The sequence below is a fragment of the Scyliorhinus torazame genome, chromosome 1 (assembly GCF_047496885.1).
Source record: "Scyliorhinus torazame isolate Kashiwa2021f chromosome 1, sScyTor2.1, whole genome shotgun sequence".
Lineage (NCBI taxonomy): Eukaryota > Metazoa > Chordata > Chondrichthyes > Carcharhiniformes > Scyliorhinidae > Scyliorhinus > Scyliorhinus torazame.
This window is the reverse complement of record NC_092707.1, coordinates 343,425,258-343,451,146: the sequence shown is the minus strand read 5'-3', so window position 1 is coordinate 343,451,146 and position 25,889 is coordinate 343,425,258. Positions and strand designations below refer to the sequence as shown.

Here is a 25,889-nt window from a genome sequence, read left to right as displayed (position 1 = left end):
GTTTAATTTTTAAAAACATAATACAGCCGTCATACTCCCTCACCCTCCCAAACACTCCCCATTTCCCACCAATGCCAACCTATGCGATCTCATTTCCCATGCACCCCTCATAACCCCACATACTCTCCATGCCAACCTGTATCCCTCTGCCCACCTCCATGTCCCATCATCCCATTGCAACCTCATACCCATGCCAGCCTAAGTCCCGACCAAATCCATTGCCCATTATAGCCCTTATGCTAACAGTGCTGACTCATGCTAAACCATAACCCCCACCCATCACCCTTTGTCTATACAACTACCATGGTAACTCAACCAGTGTCCACCATTGGAGACCTCAGGAGCCAAGCTGACATGAAATAAAATAAAAGTTCCAAGTGTCTTTTGCACACTTTATTTAAAAAACACACTTTCATAAAAAAACATTTACTACCTTTACATTCCTCAACCATATTATCCCTTGTAATAACAAACATTTCATTTGATTGAATAATTCTTTACCACAAACAAGCATCATGATTCATTGTCCCACTTCAAAGAATCCCAAACCACTTGGAGCTGTCAATCAAACTCTAAAATAGTAGGCAATGTGAGAGATCAACCATGCAGCACTAATCCAGTAATGGTAATCCTAAAGTTTATGTCAACAGAGTGAAACAGCAAACAATTCTTTTTTTTAACCCTTCAGATCATTTTTTCAGTGAGTTAAGGAACACAAAAGTAGAGAACACGCACTAACAGATTCCAAAACAGTTTCTCCCTGCTGTTACCAGACACCTGAATGGCCCTCTTATGGACTGAACTGATCTCTACACACATCTTCTCTACTGAATAGCACTGTACTCTGTATGCTTCACCTGATGTCTGTGTCTATGTATTTACATTGTGTATTTATGTATGTCCTATGTTTTTCATGTATGGAACGATTGGACAGTGCGCAGAACAACACTTTTCACTGTACCTCCGTACATGTGACAAATCCAAATTCTACAGGAGTTTTAATTTCCTTGACAGCTTGAGAGCTCCCTTTTACAGTTCCGCTTGACACTTTTGACAATTGTTTTTGACATTTTCAATGAACAGTTCCAATGAGATTATGCGTTTTTCATGCACACTTATGCCTGCTTTTAGCAATCCCAACCTTACCTCTCCAAAATGTTACCCTGGCTATTCAAACAAATCCACAAACTTCAGACCTGTTCTTATAAGGTTCAGAACAAACAAAGAACAATACAGCACAGGAACAGGCCCTTCGGCCCTCCAAGCCTGCGCCGATCATGTGTCCTATCTAGACCAACCGCCTGTATCTTTCTATACCCCATCTGTTCATGTGCTTATCCAGATAAGTCTTAAAGGTTGCTAACGTATCTGCTTCAACCACCTCACTTGGCAGTGCATTCCAGGCCACCACCGCCCTCTGTGTAAAATCTTTCGCCACACATCTCCACTGAACCTTTCCCCCCTCACCTTGAACTTGTGCCCCCTTGTAATTGTCATTTCCGCCCTGGGGAAAAGGCCTCCAACTGTTCACCCTATCTATACCCCAAATAATTTTATAAACTTCTATCAGGTCGCCCCTCAGCCTCCGTCTCTCTAGGGAGAACAATCCCAGTTTATTCAAGCATAGCTAATACCGTCCATACCAGGCAACATCCAGATAAACCTTTTCTGTACTCTCTCCAAAGCCTCCATGTTCTTCTGGTAGTGTGGTGACCAGAATTGGACACAGTATTCCAAATGTGGCCTAACCAACGTCCTGTATAATTCTTACATAATTTTCGAGCTTTTATACTCGATACCTCGACCTATGAAGGCAAGCATGCCACATGCTTTCTTTACCGCCATTTCCACCTGTGCTGCCACTTTTAAGGATCTGTGGACATGCAGGCCCAGATCGCTCTGTGTCTCTATGTTCCTGATGGTTCTGCCATTTATTTTATAGCTCCCACCTGAATTGGATCTACCAGAATGCATCACCTCGCATTTGTCCAGGTTAAATTCCATCTGCCATTTCCCTGCCCAATTTTGCAAACTATCTATATCCTGTTGTATTCTCTGACAATCTTCATCACTATCCGCAACTCCTGCAATCTTAGTATCATCTGCAAACTTGCTAATCAGACCCACTACGTTTTCTTCCAAGTCATTTATATATATATATTACAAAGATCAGAGGTCCAGAACTGATCCCTGTGGAACACCACTAGTTACAGACCTCCATTCGGGGAAAAAACCTTCCACTGCTGCCCTCTGTCTTCCCTGGCCAAGCCAATTCTGGATCCATCCAGCTAGTTCACCCCTGACCCCATGTGATCTAATCTTTTGCACCAGGTTGTCATGAGGGTCCTTATCAAATGCTTTACTAAAGGCCATGTGGACAACATCCACAGTCCTTCCCTCGTCAATCATTTTTGTCAACTCCTCAAAACATTCAATCACATTAGTGAGACATGGCCTCCTCGTACAAAACCATGCTGCCTGTCGTTAATAAAACTATTCACTTCCAAATGTGCATAGATCCTATCTCTGAGAATCTTTTCCAACAATTTCACTATCACTGACGTCAAGCTCACTGGCCTATAATTACCCGGATTATCTTTGCAACCCTTAAATAACGGTACAACTTTGGCTATCCTCCAATCCTCTGGGATCTCACCTGTGGCCAATGAGGACACACAGATTTCTGTCAGAGGCCCAGCGATTTCCTCCCTCGGTAATCTGGGATAGATGCCATCTGGCCCTGGGGATTTGTCCACCGTAATACTTTTTAACACATCTAACACTTCCTCCCTTGTAATAACAACCTGTTCTAAAGTGTTTACACATCCCTCTGAGACACCACCAATCAGCATGACCCTCTCCTTTGTGAATACCGATGCAAAATACTCATTAAGGATCTCACCTATTTCCTCTGGTTCTATACATAATTTCCCTCCTTTGTCCTTGAGTGGGCCAACTCTTTCTCTAGCTACCGCCTTGTTCCTAATATACGTATAAAATGCCTTGGGATTCTCCTTAATCCTGTCTGCCAAGGACATTTTGTGACCCCTTTTTTGCCCTCCTAACTCCTTGCTCGAGCTCTTTTTCTACTTTCCTTGTATTCTGTTTTTAGTTGTCTGTACCTCACATTTGCATCTTTTTTATTTTGACAATATTCTCAATTTACCTGGTTCCTGAATCCTGCCTTTCCTGTTTTTCCTTTTTACCGGCACACACCTGTCCTGCACATCCAGCAACTGCTCCTTAAAAGGCTCCCACATGCCAAATGTGGATTTACCCTCCAACAGCCTCCAAATCCTGCCTAATCTGGTAGTAGTTAGCCTTCCCCCAATTTAGTACCTTAACCCTCGGACAACACTCGTCCTTTTCCATGAGCATCCGAAAGCTTACGGAATAGTGATCACTGTTCACCACATGTTCTCCCACTACAATGTTGATGACCTGGCCGGCTCGTTCCCTCGTACTAGGTCCAATATAGCCCCCTCTCTAGTCGGACTATCCACATATTGTTCCAAAAAACCTTCCTGGACACACTTAACAAATTCCTCACCATCCAGACCCCCTAGCCCGAAGGGATTTCCAGTCAATATGAGGAAAATTAAAGTCTCCCACTCCAACAACCCTATTATTTCTACATCTATCCAGAATCTGCTTACATATCTGTTCCTCAACTTCCTGTGGGCTGTGGGGAGGCCTGTAGTACACCCTCATCATAGTGACTGCCCCTTCCTGTTTCTGTGCTCTACCCACAGTGCCTCGTTACTGTCTTTTCCATGATGTCCTCCCTCTGTGCAGCTGTAATATGTTCCCTAACCAATATTGCAACTCCCCCACCTCTTTTACCTTCCTCCCTGTCTCGCCTAAAACACCTATATCCTGGAATATTTAGCTGCCAGTCTTGTCCCTTTTTTAACAAAGTCTTCGTTACACATCCAAGTTTTGTGCGTGAATCAAGGCTTTAAGTTCATCTTTCTTACTTGTTATACTCCGTGCATTGAAGCAGATACATCCAGACCTCCAGTCCCACTGAGTTCGACCTCCCCAAGCCTACCCTTCCTCTTAGTGAGCCTGACGCTGGCAGCATGCTCATCCCCAGTCTCTACTTGCTGGTATACTCTCCTGATTCCTACCCCCTTGCCAAATTAGTATAAACCCACACGAACCATATTAGCAAACCTCCCAGCCAGGATATTGGTGCCCCTCCAGTTCAGGTGTAACCCATCATCCTTGTACAGGTCCCACCTTCCCAGGAAGACATCCCAGTGATCCAAAAGACTGAAGCCCTCCCTCCTGCACCAGTTCTTAAGACACGTGTTCAGCTGCACTATATCCCTGTTCCTAGCCTCGCTAGCATGTGAGACGGGGAGTAATCCTGAGATTACTAGCCTAGAGGTCCTGCTTTTTAATCTTCTACCTAGCTCCTTAAATTGCCATTGCAGGACCTCGCTACTCTTTCTACCTATGTCATTCATACCAATGTGGACAATGACCTCTGTCTGATTTCCCTCCCACTTAAGGATGCTTTGTACCCGCTCAGAGACATCCAGGACCCTGGCACCAGGGAGGCAAACTACCATCTTGGAGTCCTTTTCGTGGCCACAGAAGCGCCTTTCTGTGCCCCTGACTATTGGATCACCTACCACTATTGTTTTGCTATGCTTTGTACCCCCACCTGTGCAGTAGGGCTAGCTGTGGTGCCTTCGCTCTGGCCACTGCTGCTGCTGTCCCCTGATGGACCTTCGCCCTCATCAGTATCCAAAACGGCATACTTGTTAGATAGAGGGACAGATAGGCGCTTCTGTGGCGGCGAAAAGGACTCCAGGGGACCCCTGCACTGTCTGCCTACTCCGTCTGGCGGTCAACCTTCCTGTACCTTGGATGGGACCACATCTCTGAAGCTATTATCTATCACAATTTCAGCAAATTGTGTGCTCCTCAGTGCTTCCAGGTTCTGATCTAACCAATCCATGCGTTCGGTGAGCTTTTCCAACTGAATACACTTTCCACAGATGTAGAGTCCTCGGGGACACTTGAAGTGTCCATGATGCACCACATCGTGCAGGTGTAGCAGACGACCCCGCCAATTGCCATCTCTCTCTCTTTTGGTTCTTAGATGTTAGGGAAAAAAAAAAAATACTAAGGCCCTTAATAAAAAATTTATTTGTCCCTTTAAGTAATAGAAATTAGGAAAATACCATGAAGTTTGCTGTATTAACAATAGAAAATTGTAAAATGGGAGCACTAAAATATAGAACTGAAAATTATATTTAGCCAGTGACATGTGTAACCAGCTAAGGATGACTGTTTCACCACCCTCCCCTATCCTATTATAGTTTCTTACAGTATTTATTGTTCCGTATCAAAGATCCTGCTTTGATATCTACAAATTACGAAGGTTAAAAAGCTCAGCCATTCTATGGTATGCTTCTGCCATTAAATTAAAAGTTTGGCTCCTCCCTTCCTGAAGCAGTTGACTTCCTGTTATCCTCTCAGTTATCAGCCTGGAGCAACCGGGGAAACAGCTCATAGGAACTAGAAAAGATGCAAGACCAATTAAAACAGACACTTCAGTGCAATGGCCCAACTTCTACCTGACTGAAATCAATGAAACTGTACAAACTTGGCTTCAGTTAAGGACATGTCTGATCCAAGTGCCTTAGTTCTGTGCTTCTCAAATATATTTGGGTAGACAATCCCTTTTCAAATGGATCTGTCATCATGCAACTGCCATCTAAAATGTAATGTAAAATAATCATAATCAGAAGGTGCCACATGTAAGGAGTGTTTTAATAATGCTTTTAAGAAAAGGTTTTTACTTACAGATATGAGCAAGATGGATGTTTCAGCTCAGTGCACAGTCCTTATAGCCTTGTAAGAAGTCTTACAACACCAGGTTAAAGTCCAACAGGTTTGTTTCGAATCACTAGCTTTCGGAGCGCAGCTCCTTCATCAGGTGACTCACCCGAGGAAGGAGCTGCGCTCCGAAAGCTAGTGATTCGAAACAAACCTGTTGGACTTTAACCTAGTGTTGTAAGACTTTGTACTGTGCTCACCCCAGTCCAACGCCAGCATCGCCACATCATGTATAGCCCTGGTCAGAGAACACCTAAAGCAGGAGTCTGGACAGAGCAAAATGGGGAGGAAGCGCCAGGGGAGCAGGGGAAAAGCAGGAGCACAGTGGAAGCAAAGCATGGAGAGGTCAGGAGTCTGAGGAGAACAGAGCACAGAGAAAGCAGGCACCCAAAGAGAGCAGGAGCACAGACATAGCAGGAGCACGGAGGCACCAGGGGCAAAGAAAGTGCAGGAGTATGGAGAAAGCAGAAACACAAATTAGGTGTACGAGAGAGCAGGCGTCTGGTGGGGAGCAGAGCATGGAGAACGCTGTTTCTTACACTTGCCCTGGATGGTCACCCATTTTGCTCCCCCCATAAGGCTGACCCTGCTTTGCAAAGGCCTGAAAAGTCTCTGCGGGTCTCGGTTTGAAAACTATTGCCTTAGTTAATCACTGAATAAATTTATTGAGCTTTTGGGAGGATTCTGGCTAACATGTTACTCATTCAGCCCTTTCTGAAGATTCATCCCCATGATCTGTAAATAGTAAATCTGAAATTGGAGAACAAAAGTTCTCATTGTACAAATATGAAAGTATATTTAGAGGCTACTCAATGTGCCATATCATTCACTCCCAGGAGATCTTGTGATGCAGTGTGTCGTGCCCTTGCTGAGGCAGAAGCTCTGGGTTTGAGTTCCTGAGACTTGATGGCCAAGGAAGGTGCGTTCATAACGTGCCCAATAGGGTTGAGCGTTAACCTGCAAAATGCTTCCAAAGACATCAACAACTGGTGGTAAGAGATGGAGAGATCCTGTTCAGTCACGCTTGATGTGGAATGACACCTCTCAATCTATAAGCCCCTGGCGACAGACTAGTGACCTATTCCAGGGAAATAATGCGCTGTGGGAGCAAGTGAAAGTCTGCCTTGTGCACCACTAGATGTAGGAAGAACAACAATTCTCTCCCATAATAAATCCTCTTAATTTATGAGAATGAAACAGCATTCCACACGTTCTCATCAAAAAACATTTAATTACATCATTCAGCAGTTGGCGAATCAAATACACATTGTGTTTAATTTCAACCACTAATCGTCTTTTGAACAATCATTAGGTTTGGCGAGCAACATAACTCTAATGGCCTCCGAAGAAAGCTGCGGTATAAGATCAAGTGTGTTCATTCGCCAAGATAGTTCCAGCACATCACTCTCTCTGGGGTTTGACCCATATCAGACGGGATTAAATCTTCAATTTGTTGAACCATTAGAAGATAGGTACAAATGTGTCACTTGTTCATTCGTCCTTTGCAATCCTTATCAGACTGGGTGTGGACATCGATTTTGTGAAAATTGCATTGCAGAAATAATGTAAGTAGTAACTTTATTCACTTTCAAAGTTGTTCAGCTGTAAATTGTACATTGGATTGCACAATTAACTTGATTTGTTGTTAGTTTCTTGTGCATACACATTTCAGTAAAAATGAAAATGAAAAAAAAGAATCTGTAGCCATCTGTTAAACGGAACTGTCCCTCACATCGTCAGTTTGGAATCAGGTTTGCACCCGTACTGCATTTCAGTTGGAGGGAAGGAGGTGCTGCTCTTGCCCTTTTTTCCCTTTTTGCAATTCATAAGTGTCTATTTTATGACTTTTCCGCCCCCAACATGAGCTGGAAGTAAGAAACTGACTCAGACACAATCCTTTGTGCGCTCCCTGACTGTGACATATCGGTCATGTTGAAATCAAGCTGTCATCATTACGTTACTGTACTCGGAATAGCAGGCCCATCCAGGAGCAGTGATTTTTTTGTCATTTTTTAATATACAGAAACACAATAGGAATGGCTTGTACGCTCAGGCGAGTAAATGTAGAATGGCAGCCCTCTTCTGTCTGACCGCAACAGTTTTTTTTGTTTGTTTTGAAAAGGATTTACTCAGGGCGGCACGGTGGCAGAGTAGTTCACACTGCTGCCTTACGACGTCGAGGACCCGGGTTCGATCCTGGCCCCGGGTCACTGTCTATGTGGAATTTGCACATTCTCCCCGTGTCTGTGGGGGTCTCACCCCCACATCCCAAAGATGTGCAGGCTTCCCCTTGACAGCTCCCCATTGTGCTAAAGCTGTTGTAAACCTCGTCGACGTGACGTCACCAAGGGCCGGGGGTGGTGGTGCGCAGGGTTCCCTAGTGGGGTAAAGATGTGGTGGGGAAGCCCTTTAAATACATGTAAATTTAAAAAATTTAGCTTACCACCCTTTCTGGGCAGAAACCTTGTTGCGTCTCCAGCCAGGGTCAGGGAAAATCTCAGCAAGGCCTCACCGCTGAGATTCACATTCTCGTGATCCCATGAGATTTTACACTGGCGTCATCACTTTTGCCTGCGACAAATGCCAGCTGACCCCCCCCCCCCATGTTTAAAAGTTAATTTCAGGTTTCCAGCTAGCACTTTAAAATTCATTAATTTAACATAACACAAGCTGTCATGAAAATGTGCATTAAGTTATATTTAAGTCCAAAGATGAGCAGGTTAGGTGGATTGGCCACGCTAAATTGCCCTTAGTGTCCAAAAAGGTTAAGTGGGGTCACTGGGTTACAGGGATAGGGTGGAGGTGTGGGCTTAAGTGGGTGCTCTTTCCAAGGGCCGGTGCAGACTCGAAGGGCCGAATGGCCTCCTTCTGCACTGTAAATTCTATCATTCTATGATATTTGATTCATACTTCTAGTAAATAGTGGTGAATTTATTTGTGGATTGCATTACATGAGTGAATCCTGTTTTGTGAGAGTATGCAGTTGAATCATGTATGATATGAACATTTGCAAGGATGATCTTTCAGTGTTATGAACAATTGAAACTGTCTACTTTAATTATTTTATCTAATTCTTTTCTTTTGTTTTCAAAATGCTTCCTAGAGAGACTAAGCCAATTGCTGTTTGTCCCATTGATCATGAAAAGATCATTGCAAATTGGGTAAGATTAAGTTATGTGTTACATATTTTATGAAAAGCTAAAATGTTAAACAGTAAGAACAGTGGAATTTTAATGAAAAATAGTACTGGTATATTTTCTCCATAATGATCTTCTAAAGAATTCACGTTTTCAAAAATTCTACAATTCAAAGCTGTACATTGTCAGAAATTGATCAGCAAATTGTTAATTGTGAAGGGAAGCAAAATGGGAAAAAAATACTTTTATTGTTAGAGTCTCACTCCATTGCATTCTAATGAATATCTGAGTCTTTTCTGAAAATGTTTAAAATCAAAGAATCCCAGCAGTGCAGAAGGAGACCATTTGGCTCATCAGATCTGCACTGCCCCTTGGAAAGAGCACCCGACGTAGGTCCAACCTCCACCCTATCCCCATAACCCCCTAACCTTTTGGACACTAAAGGTCAATTTAGCATGGCCAGTCCTAAAAGCTAAATGAGAAAGGGAAAACAACGTGGAAGAACAGTTAATAATTGTTTTACTATTGCCTCTGAACAATTTGTGAAAGGAGAAGGCTTAGATCTATTGGGGCTTGGCCTGACTGTCCTTTGGGTACCTGTGCTGCAGACTATCACCATTGCTTTATAATTGTAAACTTTTAATGCAATGAACATTTTGCATTGTAAGTGAGCTTTACAGTGAGTGCATTTTAACAGGAGGATTGTCACAATATTCAATACTTTCCTCAAATATTTTCCATCCATTTCTAGAACATAAAGACAAACATTTACCTACCATCTTAACATACCTCTCCGAAATATCTCAGAACACTTTCCATACAATGAATTATTATTGATAGTGAGGTAACTGTTACACTCATTAATAAAGGAGTAACTTATGCTGGGGTGTAGTTTCACAACAGCCACCTGGTACTGGAGTAAAGTATCCATTCTAATGTTGACATCAGACTTAGACTTTCTTCTCCCTTGCTACTGATTGGTGCCCACACGCAGGTGGTTGCATTCAGTCAGATCAAATTAAGGGTGGCACGGCAGCACAGTGGTTAGCACTACTGCCTCACATTGCCAGAGACCCAGTTTCAATTCCGGCTTTGGGTGACTGTGTGCGGAATTTTCGCTTTCTCCGTGTCAGCGTGCGTTTCCTCTGGGTGCTCTCCTCGGCTTTCCTCCCACAGTCCAAAGATGTGCAAGTTAGGTGGATTGGCCATGCTAAATTGTCCCTTAGTGTCCATAGATGTGTAGGTTGGTAGGGTTACAAGGATAGGACGGGTGCAGACACAATGGGCTGAATGGCTTCCTTTTGTAGTGTAGAGATTCTATGAAAATAAGGGAAACACGGACCCTGCTCCACACACCCAAGATTAAAACCTGTATTAGAATTACATTACATTGCTTTGAAAGTCGGAAATGCAACTTGCGGACAGGTGAACAGAATAAGTAAAGTCATGAATAACAGAAAACTGACAATAAAACAGAAAATTCTAGAAATACTCAGCTGGCCAGTTAACAATGGACCAGAAAGACATGTCACTGTTCTGGGTGGGATCCTTCACCTGAATTCAGGGTGAATTTGTCCTACTCGTTCTGAATGCAAACTCCGATACTGTTGTTCCTATTTTTATGTGGTAGAGTCTATTTGAGGAAAGTTAAGCATTTTGACTCTAACAAAATAACGTTTAATAAATGCATCTTTTTTGAAAGATATTTCGAGATAATTGCTGCAAGAGGGAAGTGTGGAATTTGATGGTGTACTGTAAAAATGCACCAGACTGTAACATAAAAGAATGCTTTGGACGTTTAGGGGTAAGTACTGTAGAAGCACTTGTACAATTTTTAATAACCTGCTGTAGCTTTCCCTTTTATTTCACATGTATGGACATATTAAGTATTGTTCTGCCATTTGTTTCAATAGGACTTCACATTGCAAACAGCATAATTATACCCACTTTTCTTATGCAAATATTTATTCAAATATGTGAACATTAACCTCTTTCTGTGTTTCTACTGCATTCTTGCTGTCTCTCATTACTTTGGAAAGCATTTTACAATAATGTGTTATCCTCGACAGCGAACTGATATTACTGACTGGTACTGGAATCTTCCAAGATCCATTCTTTATATTATTGTAATGAAGCAGAATCATTATGCCATCTGTGGTGATATGCCTGTAAGCAATATTGTAGATGGCTGGTGGTGCGACCTCCAACCAGCAGGTGGCGGTACAAATTCACCATGCGGTCTCCAGACAGGGGTCATGTGACAAGGCACTCAGATAAAGTGCGGGCACATCCGATGTTCTACAGATGGTCAGAAGACGTACAAGTGGATAGTCGTGCCTAGGTGTAATTCCAGGGGAGTACAAAGAATCTCCATGATAACTTACTCTGTAACAGATCGCCGCTATCTTACCACGTATGATTCAATAAAGATCCTGGTTTGGACAAGTCACAAGTTGTTTGGTAGATTCCCATACCAAACACAACATGGTACCAGAGTGCTGAAGATTTGAAGATAACAACAGCAGTGACAAAGTTAAAATTCAGTGGAAGAACCGACCGAGTGAACTGCAGCCTTTGACGACTCCGCAATAGAAGGATGGAAATAGAGATGGACGGTATGAAGGGACCCCACCGGGTCCAGTTCATGGGTAACATAGAAAGAAATTGGAATGCTTTTAAGCAGCAATTCCGATTCTACCTTTTAGCCCTAGGCCTGTATGCACAGCCTGACGACAGGCTTATTGCGTTGCTGCTGGCGGCAGCAGGTCCTCAAGCAGCAGAACTATATAATACCTTTGCCTGTGGCAGCGAAGAGCAAAACAAGAGCTACGATGATGTGTTAAAGCACTTCTGTCGGTATTGTTCTATGAAAAGTAACGAAGCCTGTGATCGCGACATTGTTAGTACATGTACCTAGAAAGAAGGGCTTCAATCAAAATATTCAGATATGTCGTGCGAGTGAAGTGGCTGCACAGCAAAACAGCGCACTCACCTCGAGACATTTTGGCGCCAACTCAGAGGAAGACGCCAGCACCATTAGTGCTGTGACTCGCGTCATGAAGAAATGTGGTCTCCATGTGGGTGACCGTTTTAAGCCGGTGACAGGTCGCCATCTTGTGCCAAAAGTGTGAAACTCGACATGGCCCACGGCCTTTGGAAAAGTCTGTTCCAGGTGCGTCCATGTTGGGCGTTTTGCAAAACAGTGTTTTGCATGTCCTTCAATGGACCATATAAGATCAGTGAATGTAGTTGATGAGATAAATACCGTTGAACAGTTCTTCATCGATCTCATTGCAACCAAGGACCAGCAGAGTTCTAACAAAAAAGATGAAGACACAATTTCACAAAAGACCAGATGGAAATCGATGGTGCTCCTAACGAACTCATTATTACGATGCAACTTTGATATTAAACGGGGGCCAACCTCCTCCGTCGGTCTGCTTTGCACAAGCTGAACGCGCTGGTGAAAGTCACTGATCGGCCGGGACTGCCGGTGTACTACGAAACAAAAAAGGTGGAGACTTTAGGTGAGTGTGAACTTCCCGTGGACAACATGTCGTACATGTTACAGTTTCAAATTGAGTCCATCATAGGAAAGGATGAATGTGAATCCCTGAACATCCTTGAGCATGTCCTAGAATTAGAAGATATCATGGTGTGCACATTTGATGAGGATTCAGAAGAAATCCAGACGGAGGACAACAAATCAGACAAAGAAGCGAAAGAGCCATCAAGCATTCTGCAATTCTGGTTAACAGTCTTCAAGAACGTGCATGTGCTCAGTGGTATAATGCAGGGGTATGACGAGCCGGTATTAAACCATCTGCAAGATGTGAATGTTAAATGGATAGAGCATAAGAAGCCGTGGAGCTTCACTTTGGAGTTTAGGTTCGAGCCTATTGAGTATTTCACAAATTAGGTTATCACGCAAATATATCAGTTGGATTCGCTGCCGCTTGAATCATTCTTTGATGAACCAGAAATCATGGGGTGCACAGGCTGTAAGATCGACCTGAGGGAGGGCAAAAATGCAATGTTGAAAACAATTAAAACCAAACCGAAGCACAAAAGGTTGAAGCACTTGCAGAACAGTTACAAAAACTGTACCAAATGAATCGTTCTTTAATTTCTTCAGTCCTCCTGAAATGTTAAGCAAAAGTTCGGCATCCAAACTCAATGCTGACTTTGAACTTGGCGGTGTCCTGCGTGAACACACAATTCCGTGTGTAATGCTATATTTTACAGGTGAAATCATTGCAGACGATGCTGAATCTGATGATGAGTACTATGAATATATGCTTGAAGACTTCGAAGAGGATGCAGAAAGTAATGGCATGGAAGGTGAGACAGATGAAGACCAGTATGAACTGCTCATAGATCTTTTTCGCAGGAGCAAGGACGGGCTTAATGAGAAGGCCCAAGAAGCACTACTCCGGTGGTTTGGAAGGAATGTCGAGGTGGTCACGGGGAACGACCTGACCACACTGGACACTGAGCAGAGCGGGAGCTCTGAGATGGTGCATTCCAAAATAAAAATTGAGATGGAATTTGCTGATACCACGGAGGACCAGTCACTGAACAAGCTAGAAACCGACAACATCATCCCAATCTTAGACACGCTTACTCCAGAGATACTCATCTCGGGTTTCTGCAATGATTCCGGTAGTCGACTCCCTGATCGTCGAGGATACTGAGGTTGAATGGGAAGACATTGATGATGCATACGATGACAGCAACTCGGATGTTGAACAGATTGATGGCTCCGAGAATGAAATAGCAGAGGACATCATGACTATCTCCTTATGCGGCTCAACAGATCAATCATATATTATCAAACAAGACCACGATGACCCAACGCCTGGATCATCACGACCAGAGAGTCAGCATAGTTATTTCGAGTGAAAAGGAGCCACTGAGCGATGCTCCAGGGAGCGAAGAAGGGGCAGCACGTGTTAATAATAATAATCTTTTTATTGTCACAGTAGGCTTATATTAACACTGCAATTAAGTTACTGTGAAAAGCCCCTAGTCACCTTATTCCGGCACCTGTTCAGGTACACAGGGAGAATTCCGAATTCTCAGTTGGTACGGGAATTAAACCTGCTCTGCTGGCCTTGTTCTGCATTACAAACTGACCCACTGAGCTAAACCAGCCCTACTGGTTGCCATACATTTAACCTCCACCCAGGCACCAGCAAGCGAGGCGCTCCAATATTCCGTTGAGGCCGCAGAAGTGGCCGTGGTCACACAACCCAGTGATGACGCGTCGGCATCACGGAATCCACCTGAAACTCCGTAGACCCCATAACACAGGGTGCAGACCAGCACAGAACCAGAGACTGCCAAGCCTCAACATAAACATAAAAGAATTCACAAACCCAGCTGTCAAAACAATAAGGCGAAAGAGGAGAAGACTGGGAGAGCTAGTTCATCTCACTGACAAAAGCAAAAAAGAAGGTGAGGTCAGACTGATAAACCAGAGGCACAAGAAACAGCAAACACACAGAGAAGTTTTCTGAGGAAGAGGGATGTGATGGTATGCCTGTAAGCAATATTGTAGATGGCTGGTGGTGCGACCTCCAACCAACAGGTGGTGGTACAGATTCACCATGCGGTCTCCAGACAGGGATCATGTGACAAGGAACTCCGGTTATAAGTGCGAGCACATCAGAAGTTCGACAGATGGTCATTAGATGTACAAGTGGACAGGCGTGCCTAGGTATGGTTCCAGGGGAGTACAAAGAAACTTCATGATAACTTGCTCTGTAACATATCGCTACCTTACCATGTATGATTCAGTAAAGATCCTGGTTTGGACAAGTCACAAGTTGTTTGGTAGATTCCTTGCTAAACATCAAACACCAAACACACCATCCTCCTCCACTTCACTCTGCTGTAGCTTTATAATTGTGTCATTGAGGGGCAGGAGGATGGCGTGGTGGTTAGCACTGCTGCCTGACGGCACTGAGGATCCAAGTTCAAACCCAGCCCCGGGTCACTGTCTATGTGGAGTTTGCACATTCTCCCCCTGTCTGCATGGGTCTCACCTCCAGAACCCAAAGATGTGCAGGTTTGGAGGAATGGCCATGCTAAATTGACCCTTAATTAGGAATTTTAGTTTAAAAAAAACCTATTTGTGTCATTGAGGTTTGTGTGTTCTTCTCTACAGCAAATCCAAATCCATTAAACTTTGTCCCTGCATGGTCAAAGTTATCATCAGCTGCCCGGGCATACAGGCCATCCATGATCTCATGAAATGTCAAAAATATAGTTCAGGGTGTATTAGTGTTAACCATTATCAGATAAAGCAAAAATATTTGGAAGCAATGATCTCATGTTGTTGTCCATTTCCACCAGAGTCGATGTAATTACTACTAATGTGACTTAGAAAAATTACAAACAGCAGTCTTTTCTGCCTGTTAAGAACCCCATTGATGTTACCTGTGAGAGTGTCTCAAAACCCCAAATGATAACTTGAAACATTGGTCAGTGATGTGTTTTTGTTTGGAATTAATGTGAGGAATAATGTACAACCCATGAGGAACCAGTCTAGTCGTACTGTAGACAATAAAGAATTTTTATTAATATAAAAGAAACTTTAAATAATAATCATCATTATTAGTGTCACAAGTAGACTTACATAAACACTGCAATAAAGTTACTGTGCAAATCCCCTAGTCGCGACATTCCGCTGCCTGTTCGGGTACACAGAGGGGAAATTTAGAATGTCCAAATTACCTAACAGCACTGTCATAATATACACCAGTATATCATGGTGCAGACACACACACTGATGGGCATACAGCAAGACCAATCGACACACACAACACCGCAGCCAATCACCAGTTAGAGCACACTCACTATATAGACAGAGGGCATCAGAGTTCCCACTCATTCGGAATGCAGCCTCTCAGAAGGACAGAGCTTACAGCTTACAGCACAGATCTTCACCATGTGCTGAGTGCATAGACTGGTTAGGACGGGCATAGGTCTTTAGTTTAATCTAACATCGTGTTAACCCACAGTGAAAGTATGTTCAACAGTTTCTAACTTAATAAAATAGTGTTGTACTATTTTAAGTGTTGGTGGCCTGTATGTGTTCCACGGATCCAGAGAACCCAACACATCAAACACGTCTTTCGGGACTAATAGGAGGAAACCGGAGCACCCAGAGGAAACCCACGCAGACACTGGGTGAACGTCCAGACTCTGCATAGACAGTGACCCAAGCCGGTAATCGATCCTGCGACCCTGGCGCTGTGAAGCAACAGTGCTAGCCATTGTGCTATTGTGCCGCCCAATAAGCACACGACAAAAGACTAATTTACACTACGTCTCTTAATATATTGATAACTAAACACACTGCTTTATATGAAGTTACCTCTTGTTCCCAAGATATACCCACATTCCCTGAACCCACTCCCTTTTCCAAAGCAACTTCCAATTTTAGTAACTCTATCGGTCAAATCCAGCTAATAGTTACCACGCAATACCACTTCGGTGACCAAGCATGGGATAATGTCTATTGCTGGTTGTACGAAGGCTCAAAACGTTTAGAGGAGATTATCTGCAATTTGCCCTGGCTCTAAATGTTAGATAGAACAGGCCGCTGGGTCTCAGATCATTGATATAACTCACCTCTCTGACTGTTGGATGGAGAACTAGCTTCCTGCCCAATGAGGGTGTTAGCAGTTATACTCTTCAGTCTCTTTGATATCCTACCCTGTGGATTCAGCTGGCTGCATCTCTCAAATTCCTTACGTTTAAAAAAAAGTTATCATTTGTATAGCCCCATTAATGTCTGGTAAACAATGTTTCTGATATGGCCATTTGCACCTCCCATATCTCTAGATGCCTGCTAATCTTGTTACTGGCCAAATTGCATCTCATTATTTCTCTAGACGCCTGCTAATCCTCTTGTGTGTTATTTACTTGTGTGTTATTTTGTTTTCATCTCATGTTTAATGTTAATCTTGTTAATTTCCCAGATTCCTGACCCTGCCGAATCATTTTCTACCAGCTGCCCTGTCAGATTTTCCCCATCAATATTAAATGAATTGCAGAAGGATGCTGATTAGCAACACTAAATGCTTGTATTTGAGGGTGTCTTGCTCCGCACCCATGACCTTGTAGAGTTGTGAATGGGCAGCGTAACATTTGTTTTGGCATTGCCTATTGTTGGAACAGAACACACAATGGGGAGCATCCAAATATCCAGTTGATTTCACTCAAACTCAGTCTTTATTCTTGAAATAAATCACAAGGTTTGTCACTTTGTTATTGTATCTGGAAATGTTCAAGATGAAAAATGCAGAACAAAGGAATGCTCTGAGTTATCACAATGCCTGTCCATTTCAGATACCTATGTCTTGGTATAGTTCACTGTGCTCTGTGATACGATTTGGATATTATCAAACTTCTTTTGGGGAACAAGCCTACACCAATAAATTGACTGTAATCTGGCTGAATTAACGCATTTGTGGGTCAGAGTTTGTATGGCAAGCTCCTGGAGCAGGGTTTCATCTAGTGGGATGACACATCAGAAAATTGTGCAAATGGAGCCAATTATCTTAGAATTTATGTTCACATTTAGGCCATGAGAAAATGGAAGAATTCACCCTGGTGTAATAAGCAGTACTAATCTAAAGTAGGGGCTGAGACAAACTGTTGAAGCAGAACAGCTGAATATAGCTCAGGCTCTTCGTACCTTGGACGTGCTTGTTACTGGCATTGGTGTTGAGAGTTGAAAGGATACCGTTCACTTGTACTGACATCTCTCGTCCTAACTGAATATATATCTGTGATTTTTTTTTTCTCTATTATTTTAGGATCACCTTAAAAAATGCCAGTTTGAAACGATACCATGCATAAATGGTTGTGATGATATCTTGCAAAGAAAAGATTTAACTGGTCATTTGCAAACAGTGTGTGAATATAGAGAAGAAGCCTGCCAACATTGCAAAGTGAAAATGATCTTTAGAAACATTAAGGTAATGCCATACTCGAAGGGAAGTCAGTTATTTTGTTGGTCAGTCCATGAGAGCTTCATAGGACTGGATTTCACAAGGTGCTCTGGTCCCCGAGTGCCCGGCAAAAGAGTTGGTTGTGAGACCATCCACCTGGTTTCCCCTCAGCAATTTAACAATGGGGGCAGCATTAATTCCTTTAAGGGGTTGGTGGGGGGTGGGAGTGGATATCTCGCAGGTAATTGTTTGTAACGAAACAAGCTGCCTGATGTTGAATTCTCACAAGGAGGGTAATGTTTTTAGGAGTTTATGGGCCCCAAGCAGCTTTGCCGTACTCTAAAAGTGGTCTGACTAGTGTCTGCTACAGCATTTCCCTTGCTGCAGTTGGAGAGGGACAAACGTTCTCTTCCACAAACGCCAGCATTTTGGATGCCTTGGAGGCTGTTTGTTGACTTTGTACATTCCACTTTACATTATTTTGAAGTCCTAACTAATGACAATCTTCAGAAACATCCAAGAGGGGAATCCTGCATTGTGTAGTTAGACACTGATGGACATCAGGTATGGCTGATTCACTTAATGATAATCTTTATTAGTTTCACAAGTAGGCTTACATTAACACTGCAATGAAGTTACTGTGAAAATCCCCCAGTCGCCACACTACAATGCCTATTCGGGTCCACTGAGGGAGAATTCAGAATGTCCGATTCACCTAACAGCACGTCTTTCGGAACTGGCGGGAGGAAGCCGGAGCGCCCGGAGAAAACCCACGCAGACAAGGGGAGAACGTGCAGACTCCGCACAGACAGTGACCCATGCCGAGAATCAAACCCAGGTCCCTGGCACTGTGAACCAACGGTGCTAACCACTGTGCTACCGTTCAATATTGCATTTCTCTACAGTGAATTTCATTCCCCATATATGGCCCATTTGATGAGATTATTTCAATCTTCCAGGTGGCTAGCGCCAACTGCTGCTTCAGTAATGGCTCATAAGGGCAGCACGGTGGCACAGTGGTTCGCACTACAGCTTCATGGTGCCGAGGTCCCAGGTTCGATCCCGGCCCTGGGTCACTGTCCGTGTGGAGTTTGCACATTCTCCCCATGTTTGCGTGGGTTTTGCCCCTACAACCCAAAGGTTGTGCAGGGTACGTGGATTGGCCACGCTAAATTTCCCCTTAATTGGAAAAAAGGAATTGGGTACTCTAAATTTATATTTTAAAAAAAAAGTAATGGCTCATAGACTAGGCAAAGAGTCTGATCCAGCTTTTTTTTTTAATTTGGAGGGCCAAGGGTGGTGCCAACTGTGTGATGAAATCAATGAGGAAATATAGTCCAAAGATGTGCAGGTTAGGTGGATTGGCCATGATGAATTGCCCTTAGTGTCCAAAATTGCCCTTAGTGTTGGGTGGGGTTACTGGGTTATGGGGATAGGGTGGAGGTGTTGACCTTGGGTAGGGTGCTCTTTCCAAGAGCCGGTGCAGACTCGATGGGCCAAATGGCCTCCTTCTGCACTGTAATTTCTAGGATAATCTAGGATAGTTAATGCTCATGATTGTTTCAGATAGCTTTAATTTGGAGTTACTTACAGAGTTTTATATTTTTATTTTTCAAGGGGCATGAAGACATTGCATGTCCAAAATATCCTATTCAATGTATATACAATTGTGGTGAAAGCTTCTTAAGAAATGAGGTGAGTAATACTCAGGTGACAAAAATAGCATGTTTAAATAAAGATGAATTAAGTGAATGTCAGGGGTATTTTTTTAAATTAGATTTTTTTTGCCATACTCCACAGTTTATCTTCCCAAAATACACCAATTACGTTTCCAGTAAACTTCCTTGCAACAGAAATTCCAGTAGGACGTAGGAGTGGAAGTAGACCATTCGGCCCATCGAGTCCGTTCCACCACTCAATGAGCTCATGACTGATCTGATGTGATAATCCTCAACTCCACTTTCCCACCTTACCCCCATAACCCTTGATTCCTTCACTGATTAAAAGTTTGTCTATCTCAGTGTTGAACATACTTAATAACCCAGCCTATACAGCTCTCTGCAGTAAAGAATTCCACAGATTCACTACCCTCTGAGAAAATAATTCCTCCCCCTCTCTGTCTTGAATGAGGAGATCCCTTACTCTGAGATTATGCCCTCTGGTTCTAGACTCTCTCATAAGAAGAAACAACTTCTCAGCAGCTATCCTATCAAGCCCCCTGAGTATCCTAAAAGTTTCAATAAGGTTGTCTATCATTCTTCTAAACTTCAATGAGTACAGGCCCAACCTACTCAATCTCTTCTCATAAGGAAATCCCTCTGTACTTGGGATCAACCTAATGAACCTTCTCTGGACTGCCTCCAATGCCAGTTTATCTTTCCCTAGATAAGGGGACCAATACTGTTTGCAGTATTCCATCTGTGGTCTGACTTGTGCCTTGTATAGTTTTAGCAAGACTTCCCTATTTTTATACTCCGTGCCCTTTGAACTAACGGCCAACATCCCATTTTCCATCCCTGCTGAACTTGCATGCTAGCTTTTTGTGATTTATGCACTTGGACCCCCAAATCCCTCTCTCTTGCAACTTTTTCAGTCTTTCTCCATTTTAATATTCAGCTCCATTATCCTTCCTACCAAAGTGCATAACTTCACACTTACCTACATTACATTCCATCTGCCAAGTTTTATTCACTTAACCTGTCTATATCACTCTGCAGTCAATAATGTGACTTAGATAGGTTATGATTGCTTAATTAGTTATCCAAATTATGCTCAAAGTATAAAACAAGTCTTATAACAGTATATATCTCACCGTATACCCTATGCAGTTAAAGATTCTGAACAAAAAAGAAGTTTTACAAAAATGACTATCTCTTCTATATTTATCATTTTTTTTTAAAGTCTTAAATATGGAACATAATTCCTCCACATGTCACACTGTATTCTGTCATACTTTAGTAATCCCACTTAAGCACATCCTTTGTATCACCATCAGCAATATAATGGAAAAACCGTTGGCGATATATCAGAAATCTTGCATGAAGCATGCATTTCCAGTGTCACACTTATTTCTTCTAACGTTGTTGCTGCTATTAATTCATGGTTTTCTCTAATGTTTCAAGTGTCCTATTCATTATTCTGGGCTGTGGTTCAGTCTTAACTCAGTTTTCCTAGCTGAGCCTCAAAACTAGATGGCACTAGTTTGCTCATCTTTTCTTACAATGTTTGTTTACCTTTAATGCATGAGGTCCTAATGAATCACTGGGTGCTAACTTTAAAAAGAAAAAATACAAATTACTGTATGTCCCTCAATTTTTAAAAATCATATATTGGACACGGCATAAACATTTTTTCTCCCTGTGAAGAGACTCCCCCCAACCACTAGTAAAATGTTGAAAATCATAAATCTCCAGCTTCCAATTAGGGGCATATGTTGGTTTTACAGAAGTAGTAAATTGACACGGCAATGCATTTCTTGCATATGTGCCCAGCTGGGCACTAAATAACCACAGGAAAGGACAAGCAGCAGCTTACACTGAAAAATGAGACTTCACATAATAAAACATTCCAATTTTAAAAAAAATAATAAAATTATGTAAACACGATGAATGCTGTCAGGATACGGGATATTCAGATTCTGGTCCTTTACCACTGTGAGGTGATTATGACAGTGTTGCATGCAGTTGGTGTTCCAATATCTTGTGTAATAAGTTGGTGGATCAGAAAAACATCTAACCACACAGAAGACATACAAATCAGCCATATGAATAAAATGTGTCAGTGCTGGTACCATAATACCTTCTGTGCTCTGAACAGGATTTTTCAAAGAATGGAGCTGGTGCATATTTGCATGGCTCGCTGTTGGACCTCTTTATGTCCTGGCTTTGGAGTATTACAGATGACCACCGAAGATTATCTGCTACCTGAAAATGAGACTGGACGGGAGGTTTATTCATCTTCCCATCACCTTGATTTATTCCACCCGACCACAAGTCTGGTTCAAGCAGGATGGATTATCTCAAAAAACGAAGAACAAAGAAAAGTACAGCACAGGAACAGGCCCTTGAGGCACGATCAATTTGGCTGGAGACGAAGTTGAATTCAAACTGAGGCTTTATTAGTATCTGATGTGTGGCCTTCTACAGCAGCTGACGAAATGGCTGCGAGCTGAAGGCCACGCATATTTATAACCTGGCTCCTGGGCGGAGCTAGCATGCAGGGGCCCAGGTGAACCTGTAGTGCAGGTTCTACCATACAACCCTTAATATAAGAACACAGTGGTTTACCACAGCCCTTCGGCCCTCCAAGCCTGCACCGACCATGCTGCCCGTCTAAACTAAAATCTTCTACACTTCCGGGGTCAATATCCCTCTATTCCCATCCTATTCATGTATTTGTCAAGATGCCCCTTAAACGTCACTATCGTCCCTGCTTCCACCACCTCCACCGGCAGCGAGTTCCAGGCACTCACTACCCTCTGTGTAAAAAAACCTTTCCTCATACATCTCTTCTAAACATTTCCCCTCGCTCCTTAAACCTTTGCCCCCTAGTAATTGAACCCTCTACGCTGGGAAAAGGTCTCTGACTATCCACCCTGTCTATGCCCCTCATAATTTTGTAGACCTCTGTCAGGTTCCCCTCAACCTCCGTCATTCCAGTGAGAACAACCAAGTTTATTCAACTTCTCCTCGTAGCTAATGCCCTCCATACCAGGCAACATCCTGGTAAATCTCTTCTGCACCCTCGCTAAAGCCTCCACATCCTTCTGGTAGTGTGGCGACCAGAATTGAACACTATACTCCAAGTGTGACCTAACTAAGGTTCTATACAGCTGCAATTAATGCAATGGGGCATTGGCCGTCCCGATGTAATGGATGATTTTAACCTAAACACCAGCAATTTTAACGTGACCACTGGCAATGGTGCAACTCTCCCACCTGCTCCTTTCCAACCAGCAACGGTCACACCTTCAAATACATTTCTGCCGCTCTCTCCTGTACCATTTCTGTAATCGGAATGATTGGCAATGCAACTTTGCTGAGAATTACCATAAGATACATGTGCTTCCCTCTGTAGCCTACATTCTCTGCCTTCAGCTCTCCTATATAAGCAATCACCTCATCAGCCTCACTCCTGATCTATTCTCTCATTTCTTGCCTAAACTTCAAATTACATTCTCTGTTCTTTGTCTGCCCTCTATCATTCTGATCCTTGCCGTTCACATTTTTTGCACCCCTACACTCTGCGACCCTTCTGGCACCTACCCGCGACCCACATGCTGGTCGCGACCCCCTCTTTGAAAAGCCCTGCATGAATCTATTGATTACAATTAGTTGCGGTTGACTTGGTTCTCCCTGTCATTATTGACAGTTCAGTTGGACTGTCCCCACTACCCCATGTAACTCCTGCCATCTCCCTTGTCATCTAACCCACTCTCATTGCTACTGCCATCTGTTCAGTTCTAGCTACCACAGCACTTGCTTGGCAATAACCTGCTCACTGGTGATCAGCTTGGGTTTTGCCCGAGTCACTCAGCTCCTGATCTCATTACAGCTTTGGTTCAAACATGAACAAAAGAGCTGAATTCCAGAGGTGAGGTGAGATTGACTGCCCTTAGCATCAAGGCAGCTTTTGACTGAATCTGGCATCAAGGAGCCCTAGCTAAACTGGAGTCAATGGAAATCGGGGATGGGGGAACTTCTCCCACTGGTTGGAGTCATACCTGGCACAAAGGAAGATTGTTATGGTGGTTGATGGTCAATCATCTGAGCTCCAGGAGTTCCTCAGGGTAGTGTCTGAGGCCCAACAATCTTCAGCTGCTTCATCAATTACCTTCCTTCCATTATAAGGTGAGAATTGAGAATGTTCGCAGATGACTGCACGATGTTCAGCACCATTCACGACTTGCCAGATACTGAAGCAGTCTATGTCCAAATGCAGCAAGACCTGGACAATATCCAGGTTTGGGCTGACAAGTGGCAAATAACAATGGCACTGTTCAGGTGAGGGATAGGGCAGGGAAGTTGGTGGTGACTCTGGATCTGATCAACAAGGTCTTTGAGGAATTTTATGAGAGGCTGTACAGGTCAGAGCCATCTGGGGGAGACAGGAAGATACAGGAATTTCTAGATGGGTTGGAGTACCCGAGATTAGGGGAGGGGGACAGGGCTACATTCAAAAGAGCGATAGTGGAGCAGGAGATGAAGGATGCGATTGGGAGGATGCAGTCGGCGAAGGTGGCAGGGCCGAATGGGTTTCGGGTGGAATATTATTTAAAAATTCAAGGATAAGCTGGCACCCCTGATGGTGGGGATGTTTGAAGGAGGTGTTGAAGGAAGGAGGTGTTGCCACAAACCTTTGGGCAGGCATCGATTTCCCTGTTGCTAAAAAAAGATAAGGATCCGACGGAGTGTGGGTCGTATCGGCCCATATCACTTCTGAATGTGGATTCAAAAGTATTGGCAAAGGTACTGGAGGAGTGCCTCCTGAAGGTGATAGGGGAGGATCAGACGGGGTTCGTGAGAGGAAGGCAGCTCTTTTCAAACGTTAGAAGGGTATTGAACGTCATTATGGCACCGGCGGAGGGGATTGGACGCTGAGAAGGCATTTGACAGGGTAGAATAGGGGTACTTGATGGCAGTTCTGGAGCGGTTTGGGATTGGACCAAGATTTGTGAACTGGGTAAAGCTACTATATAAGGAGCCGAGGGCGAGTGTCCGCACAAACAACATCAGCTCAAGATACTTTTCTCTCCATCGTGGGACTAGGCAGGGGTGTCCTATGTCCCCCATGCTGTTTGCACGCGCGATTGAGCCGTTCGCCATCGCACTCACGATTGAGCCGTTGGCCATCGCATTTAGAAGTTCGGGGGTATGGAAGGTAATAGTGCGGGGTGGATAGAGCATAGGGTGTCCTTATATGCCGATGACTTGCTGTTATACATGTCGGAAACGAGTGTGTCGATAGGGGGAATATTGGAGCTGCTTCGAGTGTTTGGGTCTTTCTCGGGGTACAAACTAAATCTAGACAAGAGTGAGTATTTCGCGGTGTCTCAGCCGGGAGTGGGGGGGGGCTGCCTTTCTGTAGGGCAGGGACTCCCTTGAGGTACCTGGGGGTGCAGGTTGCCCGGGAGTGGGGGAGGCTCTTCAGGTACAACATTTCTAGTTTGGTGGGGAGCGTGAAAGCTGATCTGGCAAGGTAGGATGGTCTCCCTCCGTCACTGGCAGGTCGGGTACAGGCGGTTAAAATGAATGTGTTGCCGCGATTTCTGTTTATTTTTCAATGCCTGCCAATTTTCCTGCCAAAGGCTTTTTTCAGAGAGATTGAGGGAAGGATTACTTCGTTCATATGGGGAGGGAAGGTGGCCAGAGTTGGAAAGGTGCTGCTACAGAGAGGAAGGCAGGCAGGGGGTTTGGGTCTTCCGAACCTGATGTATTACTACTGGGCGGCGAATGTGGAGAAGGTGTGGAGCTGGGTCAGAGGGGTTGATTCCCAGTGGGTCAGAATGGAGGAGAGTTTGTGCAGGGAGTTGGGATTGAAAGCACTAGCAACAGCACCGCTCCCGATAGCTCCGGGGAAATATTCAGGGAGTCCGGTAATAATAGATTCATTGAAAATTTGGAGGCAGTTTCGCCAACACTTCGGGTTGGGGGCAGGATCAAGGGAAATGCCGATTCAGTGAACCACAGATTTGAGCCAGGGAAGTGGGTTGAAAATTTTCAGAAATCAGAGGAGAAGGGGATTAAGACACTAAAAGATTTGTTTTTCAGGGGTCGATTTGCAGGATTGAAGGAGCTGGGAGCGAAGTATGGGCTGGAGCACGGGGAAATGTTTAGATACATGCAGGTTCGAGATTTTGCCAGAAAGGAGATAAAGAGCTTCCCTGTGGAGCGGGTCTCCACATTGGTGGAGGAGCTGCTGACGACAGGGGGACTGG

The 25,889-nt window shown here is 43.8% G+C and overlaps 1 protein-coding gene across 3 annotated transcripts in view; it reads left to right on the top strand.

Moving 5' to 3' along the window:
* Window positions 1-25,889, top strand: part of LOC140425398 (TNF receptor-associated factor 5-like) — a 74,766-nt gene that overhangs the window by 25,003 nt on the left and 23,874 nt on the right. For 2 of the 3 annotated variants that reach the window (XM_072509643.1, XM_072509633.1), the window contains exons 2-6: window positions 7,166-7,418; window positions 8,957-9,014; window positions 10,693-10,794; window positions 17,819-17,980; window positions 19,571-19,648. In XM_072509643.1, coding sequence (XP_072365744.1) covers window positions 7,189-7,418; window positions 8,957-9,014; window positions 10,693-10,794; window positions 17,819-17,980; window positions 19,571-19,648 — 630 coding nt within the window. In that variant the 5' untranslated portion in view covers window positions 7,166-7,188. Of the gene's footprint in view, window positions 1-6,601; window positions 6,846-7,165; window positions 7,419-8,956; window positions 9,015-10,692; window positions 10,795-17,818; window positions 17,981-19,570; window positions 19,649-25,889 lie in introns of those variants that run through there. The other variant, XM_072509623.1, reaches the window with a different exon arrangement.